Consider the following 11,894-nt stretch of genomic DNA (forward strand, 5'->3'; position numbering starts at 1 on the left):
CTGCGCCCGCGGCAAATGGAAGTTCGCAGGCTAGGAGTCCAGTCGGAGCTGTAGCTGCCAGCCACAGCCACAGCAACTCAGGATCTGAGCCGCATCTGTGGCCTGCACCACAGCTCACAGCAATGCCAGATCCTTAACCCACTGAGTGATGCAAGGGATCGAACCCAAGCCCTCATGGATACTAGTTCATTACCACTGAGCCATGACAGAGGCGCCCAAACTTCTCTCTTCTTCTAAGTAATTGTATTTTGTATATGCCAGTAGATCATCCAGGAATAAGGCAGGGTATAGGGGGAAATTTTTCTTTTTAAGATGGAAGTAAGGACTTGAATTAGAAATATGATAGCTCCTTCATATTCCTAACAGCTCCTGTCACCAGTTGAAAATTATCATGAGGGGAGAGAAGAAAGATCAGGGGAATACTTATGATTTGTTGCCTTTTTTTTTTTTTTTAAGGTGGTAAGAGCATAAAACTCTGCCTCAAGTGATCTAGTCATCAAATAAGATAGGAAAATTATTTTGTTAGTGTGAATAGTTCCTAGAAAACAACGTCCTACTCATTTAGGAAATGGGTGTCTCATCGTCCCCTGGGCAAGGGTACATTTCCTTTACTGCTGACACACGCGCGCCTTCCCCGGCTGCCAAGTGCACACAGTGAATCAGACCATCTGAGCATAATGTTCCCTTAATGGTCTAGGCTCAAATCCAGCCCGACCCTCATCAGCGTTGAGTAGTGCAGATAGCTCCAGTAATTGTCGATTCAGTCCTTCGCTGTGGCCTTCAGAGGGAGCCTGCTGGGGGTCAAGCACTGCAGGCTAAACCGGCTCTGGGAATATCATGAAGAATCAGCGAAGGTCTTCCTTCCTCCTTAAACCTTCTGTGATCTTTGTTTTGGGCAGAAAGAAGCTAGTTCAGATTCTCAGGTATCCAAGCTCCGAGAGAAGCTGCAGCTGATCAATGCCCTCACAAACAAACCTGAGAGCAGCAGGCCTCCGGAGACGGCCAATGAAGGTAAGATAGTCGGGGTTGGCTTCTGACTATTTCACGCAAGCTTGGACAGCTCACCTCCCGCACGGGGACGGGGGAAGGTGTTCCCGCAGGACTGATGGCACCGAGTGGATGATGCCCGAGCGCACCAAGGTGAAGCTGCTCCACTTTGCTTTCATTTAGAAAAAGCCCATTTTGCACATGATTTGTACTCCAGTCTATTAAGGGAAGAATGGGTAATGTTTAGCTGGAAATAGACTTCTCCATGCTGTCTGCATCCAATTATAGGCAAAAATGTTACTGCCATAGCGTCTATTAAACCAACCCAAAATGTTGTTTATGGGAGTCTTCATTTCTGTAAGTGCATAAAATTTACTTAAAAATTAATATTAGCCCTTCTGAAAGACCATTAACAAATAACGATGGGATCACTGGGCTTGAAGGGCCCTTGGCTTTAGGTGGGAACATATCTCATCAGTGTTAGCAGATGCATCAGCCTCTACTGGTGTAAGCGCTTTGAGCATGTAACCAAGGCACTAGATTATGTTGGCTTTGACCCCTACCCACCCACAAGTATTTTCATCTTGGAGAAAGCAATACAACTTCTCTTATTTTCTTTTTAGTGGGGGACAAACTATAGAGAGGCCTTGTCCTAACACTGTGCCTCATAATTGTACAGTAGCAATCTTTCAGCACCAGCTGCTCTGGTGGCACATACCCCAGCTCCTGGGTTGCCAGCTATCCAATGCTGTGCTCAAACTGAAGCTTGAACGCTTCACCTCTAAATGGGTATAACGCTGACTTGTACCATGAGACCATCCGATGGGACCACAGCTTCAGACTTCAATGTGACATAAAACTGATCTTCACTTACCCACAAAACTTCTCAATCCGTGCCTTTAACATCACCTAGTCACCATGCTACTTAATTCTCAGCTGTTTCTCTTAAATTAAGTACATTTGAAATTGCCCTGAAGGTGAACTTCAATACTGGTTGAATTTGGTGTCAGATTCAGCGATACTAAAGCTGTATATTGTTTGTTACAGAGCAAGTACAGAGTTTCACATCAGAGCCATCCACATCGCCAAAACGCCCACGGTCTCTCGGAGGCCAGATTGAGAAAGCTGCTCAACTAAGACCTATTTCCATACCGGGAATTTCTAGCATCAAAGGTAATTTTTTATATTATGAAAAGACAGAGGAAATGTTCAAAGTTAAAACTTTCTCACTCGTAAGATAAAGAATTATATCTAGGAGTTCCTGTCATGGTGCAGTGGTTAACGAATCCGACTAGGAACCATGAGGTTGCGGGTTCAGTCCCTGCCCTTGCTCAGTGGGTTAACGATCCAGCGTTGCCATGAGCTGTGGTGTAGGTTGCAGACGTGGCTCGGATCCCGTGTTGCTGTGGCTCTGGTGTAGGCTGGTGGCTATAGCTCCTATTCGACCCCTAGCCTGGGAACCTCCATATGCCATGGGAGCAGCCCAAGAAATAGCTAAAAAGACAAAAAAAAAAAAAAAAAAAAAAAAAAAAAAAAGAATTATATCTAACATTGATTGAGCACTTCCTATGGGCCAGATACTTAATATGCTTTCTATCATGTATCCTGATAGCAGTCCAAGGAGTATTTTTAGTCATGTATTATACCTGTTTACTGATAGGGAAGCTGCCTAAGTCCACAAAGCACATAATTGGTTGAGGCAAAATTCACATCAAGGCAGCGTTGTTACCAATCTGGGTTCTTAGACTCTTTGTAATCAGTGAAAATTGCCAAGAGACCAGTCGAGGCGTTCAGGCAAGGCTCCCTCAGCACGAGGGCGTGAGAACGAGTAACAGGTGCCCTTGTTCTCTCTCCCTGGGGGAGGGTGAGCTGGTCCCTTAAATGGGGTGAGGGTAGGGCTGGACCTGTGGGTCAGACCAGAGTGGTGGCTTAGGTGGTGTGCCCACCCCCTTGTGGTGCTGTGTGCAGGAATCATGGGCAGTACCCTGCTTTTGGTCCCAGCACTTCAGAGTGGCAGTTGGGTTTTGGCCTTTTTGTCTCTTGTGGTTCATAATTTGCCCCATCTGCACATGCATGCAGTTAATTTTAAATCCATGATAGTTTCCTTGCATTCTGTTGCTAGAGAAGGTGGTTGTCCAGGTGCAAGAACTGCAGTAAAGGGTCCCGGGCCCTACATCTCAGCCTGTCTCGATCTGACATGGAAGTTTGTACTCTTAACCATTGCACTGTTTTGTCTCTCCATGAATGTGGGGTTTTTTAGGGGGTTTTTTGTTTGTTTGTTTTTGCTTTTTAGAGCCGCACCCTCGACACATGGAGGTTCCCAGGCTAGGGGTCTAATTGGAGCTACAACTGCTGGCCTACACCACAGCCACAGCAGCGCCAGATCCGAGCTGCATCTGCGACCTACACCACAGCTCACGGCAACGCCAGATCCTTAACTCCCTGAGGGAGGCCAGGGATCAAACCTGCAACTTCATGGTTCCTAGTCGGATTCTTTTCCTCTGTGCCGCAACGGAAAGTCCTATGAATGTGTTTTAGAGTCTTCATGCAGTCAATGAGTGCCTGGTTAGACTCGTGTAAGCAGTAGGAATACAGCATAAGAGCCAGTGTCACTTTCCTCACTCACAGATACAACAGTCTAGTGGAGAAGACACACAAGCAAAGACAGTGCTGTGCTGTTAGCAAAATAAAGTAAAAGTTGACCCTGTTTGTTAGAGTCCTCCAAAAATGGGGAGTCCTTTGGCTGAAAATCAGCAATCTAAACATTAGTGGAAAGGATATGATTCACAGAAAAATGTGTTTGCCTTGCTTCCAGCAGTGTGTTTTCTATCCCTGATTTTGCATTTGCTAAATGCCTGGAAAATCACCCATTCCTGGCACCCCACCTTTGCCTGGCTCTTCTCCTCAGTTTAGATACCTTTCCACCAGGAAACACTGTCTTACCTGCTAGGACTGGATTAGGCTCTACCTGTTTCTGCACTCATCGCATCTTGTGTTTGCACCTGTATAGTGCATGTCACTCTGTTGTAATTTCCTGGGGAGATATAACGTTTTAACTTCACTCCCAGCCCCCAGCCTAGGGCCTGGTACACAGGAATCTTTGTTAAGCAAATGAGTTATCTATAGGCTATAATTGACTCTTAAGGCATAGAAGACTTAAATTTATAGTTCCCTTTTGCAATTACCTTTTTCCCATCCCCAGTTTTTTTCTGTTTTCTGGCGACACAGGAGAGTGTTAAGCTGTGTTTATTGGTGATGCAAGTTACCAACTCATAGTCTTCATTATTATGTCAAGAATCAATGACAATAAATGGAAGACTGTTAGATTAAGAAATAACCTTCTTAATATCTATACTTTAATCCCTAACATAGGCTTCACACTTTTGAAGAACTACATTTTTTAAACGACCTGAGGCAGCAGATTTTTATTTGAATAACACTGCAAAGTGTATCACACATTCTGTAAACCATGTTCCGTATACACACAGAAACATTTTCTAGCTAGCCACTTGGTGGCAGGCATTGGGAACCAGTGTCTCACTGCTTTTCTGGCTTTCAGAGAATTTTTGAGATTTTTATTTAGCTGCTCTGCTGGGGCTGTCTTAGGACTGAAAGTAGGGACTTACTGAAAAGCTTGTCTGCTAAACTGCTTGATAGATTGGGCCTTGTTTCCCTCCCTGATTCAGGTCATTTCCATCCTTCCTAAGTACCAAACAGCCGGAGGCCTGTTGAATCTAGGTGCAGAGTTGAATAAATGAAGAAAGGAAAGGCATTTAGAAAAGATTTAAAGAAACATAAGCCTCATTGACTATCCTCTGGTATTAGAGACTGAATCTACTAAGTCATTCAGTGGGCACACAATCAAGCCCTTTTAAGTGTTATATAAGTAACTGGCCCTCCTAGACGTTCATTATAAGGCCTCTTAGCTGGAGGGAAAGGGGGTGGGGTTGGGAGAGAGAATTGTCTCTTATCACTCAGCCCCCAGCCTTAGCAACCACTGATCTCTCAGCCACCGCCTCTTTGGATTTACCTATTCTCGATACTTCACAAACATGGAATCATGTGTACATGGCCTCATGTGTGCTTCTTTCTTTCAATGTGCTCCTTTCATTTAGCATAATGGTTTCAAGTTTTATCCATGTTGTAGCATATAGCAGTAGCTCATTCCTTTTTATGACTGAATAATATTCCGTTGTATGAATATACTACGTTTTGTTTATCCACTTATTAGTTGATGGACATTAGGATTTTTCCACTTCTTGCCTATTAGGAACAATGAAGATTTGATCATTTCTGTACAGATTCTTATGTAGACAAGTTTTCGTTTCTCTTGAGAGTATATCTAGGAATGGAGTCAATGGGCCATATGATAACTCTTCAACCAACAGTATGCTGTAGTTTGTTTTACAGACTCAGGTTCTATCAATTAACTCCTTTTTTTTTTTATTATTCTTTGTAGGGTCACACCCACAACATATGGAGGTTCCCAGGCTAGGGGTTGAATCAGAGCTGCAGCTGCCGGCCTACACCAGAGCCACAGCAACGCCAGATCCAAGCCAGGTCTGCAACCTACACCACAGCTCACAGCAATGCCAGATCCTTAACCCACTGGGTGAAGCCAGAGATCAGACCTGCATCCTCATGGATACTAGTCAGACTCATTCCTATTGAGCCACAACGGGAGCTCCCTCAGTTGGCTCTTTGGATCTCTGCAGTCCTTTTCACCCCTTCAGCATAAGAATCAAATCTGGAGAATCCAGAAGGAAAGCCCTGGACAGAGAGGAGCCAGTGCATTTGCTTCTCCTGTGATTATCTGTCACTACTGTTTGGGGAGGATAGTGCCCTACAATATTCCTCTCTTTCTTTCTTTCTTTCTGGCCACACCTGCAGCATGTGGAAGTTCCTGGACCAGGGAGTGAACTGTGCCACAGTGGTGACTCAGGCCACTGCAGTGACAGCACTGGATCCTTAACTCACTGTGCCGCAAGGGAGCTCCTCCTCATTTTTAATAGGTCAAGAATTAGGAGTTCCCATCATGGCACAGTGGTTAATGAATCCAGCTAGGAACCATGAGGTTGCGGGTTCGGTCCCTGCCCTTGCTCAGTGGGTTAACAATCCGGCGTTGCCATGAGCTGTGGTGTAGGTCGCAGACGCGGCTCGGATCCCGCGTTGCTGTGGCTCTGGCATAGGCCGGTGGCTACAGCTCCGATTCAACCCCTAGCCTGGGAACCTCCATATGCCTCGGGAGCGGCCCAAGAAATAGCAAAAAGGAAAAAAAAAAGATCAAGAATTAGTCTTTCTGACTTAGTGAAATCTTAAACTTACCTTTTAGGAACAAAGTATGCAAAGTAGCTTTTCTTTTAGTGCTTTAAATTCAGCTGAGACTACTTTTTAAACTGTTAATTGAATTTAGCTATACATATAGACATAAACATTTTTTGTAATTCCTTTTTAACAGATCTTGAGGATTTGTTCCACAAGACTGGCCAGGACATGGATGGGAAGCTGACCTACCAGGAAATCTGGAACTCCTTAGGTTCTGCTGTGCCAGAGCCAGAGCGTTTGAGAGCGTTTGATTTTGATGGAGACGGAGGGTACTCGCTCTCGGAGCTGCGAGTAGCTTTAGGTTTCTAGCCTCATCAGGCTGACTTTAGAAACGGTTATACCCAGGACTACCTAATAGCTATTCACTAACAGAAACCACCCTTTACCTACCCATCAGGCCTCCAGTCCTCCAAACTACTGTAGCAGACACATTGCCACCTTTTAACTTGTTTGAAAAAGCTATATAAAAGTTATTTTTTTAAAAAAAGACCATTTTGCTGATACTCAGAAATCTATGATTTCCTAAAACCAGTACGATCTTAATTTTAAAATTTCCAGACAAAAAAAAAAAAGTCAAGCCCTCTTTTTTTTCCCTCTTTCATTTTTTTTTTTTTTTTTTGAGGGGAGAAGACTTTATCTTTTAAAACTGGAAAATGTGTACAGAGAGAATAAGCCGCCTTTTATATTTCACATAAATTTGCCTTAAATTAGCTGCACTTTATACAGACTCAGAAAATGTCTTTCCTTTGACAGATGGACCTTTTCTGTTTGTAAATATTTAAAATAGAAGAAAGAGTCATGCATATTTTGTGTGAAGTAGGAAGAATGGTTTGAAACAGGATGTGAACAAATGATTCATTTTTAAAAATCTCTGATTTGTTCTGGTAGCAGCTGAAGCTATGTCCCCATCTCCATAGACGACACTTTTAGGTGCTGCCATGGGGGGCGGCCTGGTGCTGGGGGAATAGATTTAGGGAGTGGACACTGAGGGGACAGTGCTGCCTCCAGGCTCAGGAAAGTCAGATTCTGGCTCTTTGTTCTGTCCTCTCAGCTAATCCCAGCCTGTGAACCAGAGAAGTCTTGTTGGGGATTTTCTCATTTTTAATCCTGTTTCAGGGCTTATGAGCATAAAAAGTTATCCGGTGGGAGCTACATTTTCCCCCAGAGTGAACTAGCTTATCTTCCCCCACCCACCCACCCAACTCTACCTTTAAGCTGTAACTGACGCTCGCTCGTCTCTGATATCATCTCTGTTCTGAAAGGCAGGGCTGAAGTCCCTTGGCCACCATCTCAGCTTGGCTACGCAGGAGCTGTAGAGGAAAGCTGTGCCTCTAATTCGGATCCAAGAAACGTGGTGAGATTTTACCTGGGCTAAGGCCAAAAAGGTGGTGAAATGAAACATGTGAAATCATACATCTTCTTAGCATTACAGCTCAGAAGTAGCTAGAAGCTGTCTGTCCAGAGATGCCAAACACGGCAGGCAAGCCTGGCAGCAAGTTTTTCCAAATTTAATACAAGCAGATACAATACTTCTCCCTTTAAATACTTCTGTAGGCCTAGGACTAAAGGCCTCTGGGCTGGAAGGACTTCTTCCTCCGTGTCACAGGTGTGTGTGCTGTGTTGGTCTTAGAAGCGATCTTTGGGCAACACAGAAGGGAAACCGCAAAGCTTGTTCCAGAGACCAAGTCCGGGAGAAACCAGAGACGCTTTCAGGGTCTAGATTCTGTAGTAGAGCTTGTTTCCTTTTTAGCTTTGTCTAAGTTGCCCTTCGGCCGTCAGTGCAGTTGAGCACCCTTAAATATATTTTAAGGGCTGGGTTTTTTCTTTAGATGATTTTTCAGCTTGGTGTTGGCAAACCTTGATTTTTTTCCTAGAAATACTAAAATTTAGTTAAAGCAGGGTGAAGCTTTTCCCGTGAATGTGTCTGCTTACCTCATTATGGCTCATGTCATGTCTCTCTCTCTCTCACAAACATTTTCTTTGCCTATCTGAGCTATTTTACTTTCTTGGAAAGTTTTAAATATAGTATAAAATTAGCCTGGCACTTTAGGTAACTTGAAGATAACTTACTCTTCTGGCTGCCTTTCATGCCCCCCCCCCTTTTAATAATATATATATATATATACCCTTGCAGATTTTGTAACAACCAAATAAAATTCTAGCAAGAAATTGAATTATACTGCTATATTTGTATATATTGTACCATACATAGTATGTCTGTACCTGGAAGGTATTTTTTTTGAGAACCGATTTATACGAAATATACTTGAGGGTAATATAGCTTGTCCTTTTTAGTTTCAAATTCTTATTCCTAGGCAGATCCTTTGAGGACACCTTAACTCCTTCACTTTTGCATCAATTGTGGTATTTAGTTTATCCTCTGTTCTGCCCACCTCAAGCTTGTCTGTCTGCCGTCATCCCTGAACGAGGAGGGCAGCACCATCCTCTCCCCTGTCAAATTTGGCAGGAGTGTTCCTGCCGCACTGCGAATACCCTTGTCACACCGCCTGGGAAAGTGCCACATCTCCCAGGCAGAACTAGGACATCTTGAACTCCTTTGCGCTGAGTTGAGCGTACTCGTTGGCTTAAAAAAAAAGCATGCCTGGAGTTCCCTTGTGGTGTAATGGGTCAAGGATCCTGCATTGTCACTGCAGCAGCTTGGGTCATTGCTGTGGCACAGTTCAATCCCTCCCTGGCCTCGGAATTTCCACATGCTGCAGGTGCAGCCCCCCCCCCAAAAAAAAGCATTCCCACAAGCCTATTATTCAGTATTAATTTGGGATTTTTATTTGAAAGTGAACTTACCCAGCCTATGAGTTCTATTAATCTGTAGTCAAGTCTTACCTCCCACACCTCAGCCCTGAGAGGAAGTCTGGGTAGCAGTGGTGGTGAGTCTGGGTTTGGTTTTGATTTCGAATTCTATGACCTCTTCACTCTGGCTGCTCCTAATCCTGCTTTTGTTAAGTTCCCAAAGCAAAGCTTCTTGGTCCTGCTTTTCTTTTGCCCTTATCTGATAGAATGTTTACCTAGAAAGCCTCCTCCATGAATGAGAACGGCAAGAAGGTATTATAGGAAGAGAGGACCTGGCTTGGGGATGACTCTAGTGTCGTGGCCTTAAGGACAGAGACAGGCCTGGCACTAAGGGTTGTGTCTGATACAGCGCAGCTGAGGGACACCCTTCACCTGCTGCTGCCGACTTGCCTCCGTTGTCATTCCCTCACTTCATGTTGCTGGATGGAACCTTCTCCCCCACCCCCACCACCGTCTCGCGGTCACAGTTGAAGATTTTGACTGTGATGGGCTCATACTCATAATGGCCTGCTGTTGATTTGTTTTTAGTGATGCTTTTGTTTGCTACACACCTCATTGGCTTGCTTACCAACGCCAGTTAGATGTGGTCCCCTCTTTCATATCCAAACCAGAACACATTTGGGTATTCCTGAGATTTTATAAAGCGTGTATTGTTTGTTATACGAACCTAAACTACCTTGTTTTCTCATATTAAGAAATGTAAATCTACTTTGCTTTAGTGGAGCTATTTTGGTAACGTTTAAGCAATTTTGGTTCTCTTTAGGGAGCAAATTCAAGGTTTCCACCCCTTGATTTGGGCTTTGCTAATTTCCTATCAGTAATACATCCATTTTAATTTATCTAAATAAAACATTTCTTTTTTCTCCCACTGTGTTTTTTTGTTTTTTGTTTGTTTGTTTGTTTGTTTTGCTTTCTAGGGCTGCACCGGCGGCATATGGAGGTTCCCAGGCTAGGGGTTGAATCAGAGCTGTAGCCACTGGCCTTCGCCACAGCCACAGCAACGCAACATCCGAGGCGCCTCTTTGACCTACACCACAGCTCACAGCACTGCCGGATCCTTAACCCACTGGGTGAGGCCAGGGGTCGAACCCGTGTCCTCAAGGGTGCTAGTCAGATTCATTAACTGCTGAGCCACGACAGGAACTCCCCCAATGTTCCTATGAGTAAAGGCTCCCCACCCCCATACCTGATCACTAAGAAAAAAAATCTGCTTTGATTCCTATTTTTATGGACTCTTTGAACGCAAAGCCTAAACAGATGATGGACATAATGTTGAAGAATCTTCCTGAAGAACCACCTGATTTGGCCTGAAGAAGTGAAGGCTTCAGCATCTGCACGGTCAGGGAAGAGTGAGCCCTGGCTTCTCTATCAACCAGAGAAGTTCCAGTTAGGCCTGTCTTTTATTTTAAGATTCAATATAGGAGTTCCCGTGGTGGCAGAGTGGTAACAAACCCAACCAGTATCCCTGAGGACTTGGGTTCGATCCCTGGCCTCACTCTGTGGGTTGGGGATCCAGCGTTTCCATGAGCTGTGGTGTAGGGCACATACGCAGCTTGGATCCCTTGCCACTGTGGCTGTGGCATAGGCTGGCGGCTACAGCTCCAATTCAACCCCTTGCCTGGAAACTTCCATATGCTGCAGGTGCTGCCCTAAAAAGCAAAAACAAAAAAAACAAACAAAAAAAAGATTCCATATAAGAGCATGTTTACAAGAAATATTTCAATGTCTTTGAAAAGAAAAAGGCTTGAAATTCATTGCAAGATAAGGATTATTTAGAGAGAGGCTGGGGCTTTTTTCACACACACACATTTTTAATTAGCTTTACACAGTTGCTAGATTCTGGAATGACACAATCTCAGTGAACTTTCCTCTCAGGAAAGACTATACATAAGAGCCTAGCTTGTTTACAAATGTGGTAAAATGATTTTCTCATTTCCAAAGTGAAAGGGACAATTTTATGCCCTGGAGCAGAGCTGAGTTTTTCTGCTTTGAACTGGGACCAAAGAGGCAGTGTTATTATCTTTGTCTCTTCTTTTAGGATATCTGCCAGAAAGTACAAAAATTAATATTCCCATACAATGGATCTTAACCTTTGGAGGAGCCATGCGTGAATCGCTTTGAGAAAGAATTTAAAAAAAAAAAATGGATGCATTTCTATGTACAATTTTAAGGGGATTACTGACCAGCCAGCACTTCCCCCAAGCCAATCCATAAGCCAAATTAATTACACCCTAACCACACAGTAAGTCATTTTCCAAGTGTTTTTGAACCAGATATCATTAGGGAAGGGATGCCATGATGTATAGTGGGAAGATCAGGGAACTTTGATGCCAGGCAGACAAATTTGCCACCTTGTTCCGCAACAGAAAAATGATAAGGCGTGGGAGTTCTCTTGTGGCACAGCAGGTTAAGGATCCAGCATTGTCACTGTAGCAGTTTGGGTCATTGCTGCGGCAAAGTTCGATCACTGGCTTAGGAACTTCTGCATGTCGCATGCCATAAGTGTGGCCAGAAAATATTGAAATGGCATACTATACAAAGCAATGTACAGATTTAATGCAATCCCTGTCAAATTACCCATGATATTTTTCACAGGACCAGAACAAATAATCCTAAAGTCTAAATGGAATCATAAAAGACCCAGAATTGCCAAAGTAACCCTAAAGAAAAACAAAGTGGGAGGCATATACTTCCCAGACTTCAGACAATACTACAAAGCTACAGTAATCAAAACAGCATGCCACTGGCACAAAAATAGACATATGGATCAA

General features: G+C 43.8%; 1 protein-coding gene across 8 annotated transcripts in view; it reads left to right on the top strand.

Moving 5' to 3' along the window:
* EFCAB14 (EF-hand calcium binding domain 14) overlaps positions 1 to 9,991 on the top strand; it is a 43,400-nt gene extending 33,409 nt beyond the window's left edge. For all 8 annotated transcript variants that reach the window (XM_013999428.2, XM_021096709.1, XM_021096710.1 and 5 more), the window contains 3 exons: positions 900 to 1,011; positions 2,035 to 2,160; positions 6,446 to 9,991. In XM_013999428.2, the coding sequence (XP_013854882.1) occupies positions 900 to 1,011; positions 2,035 to 2,160; positions 6,446 to 6,621 (414 nt within the window). In that variant the 3' untranslated portion in view covers positions 6,622 to 9,991. The remainder of the gene's footprint in view (positions 1 to 899; positions 1,012 to 2,034; positions 2,161 to 6,445) is intronic.

This window comes from Sus scrofa, chromosome 6, assembly GCF_000003025.6.
Source record: "Sus scrofa isolate TJ Tabasco breed Duroc chromosome 6, Sscrofa11.1, whole genome shotgun sequence".
Lineage (NCBI taxonomy): Eukaryota > Metazoa > Chordata > Mammalia > Artiodactyla > Suidae > Sus > Sus scrofa.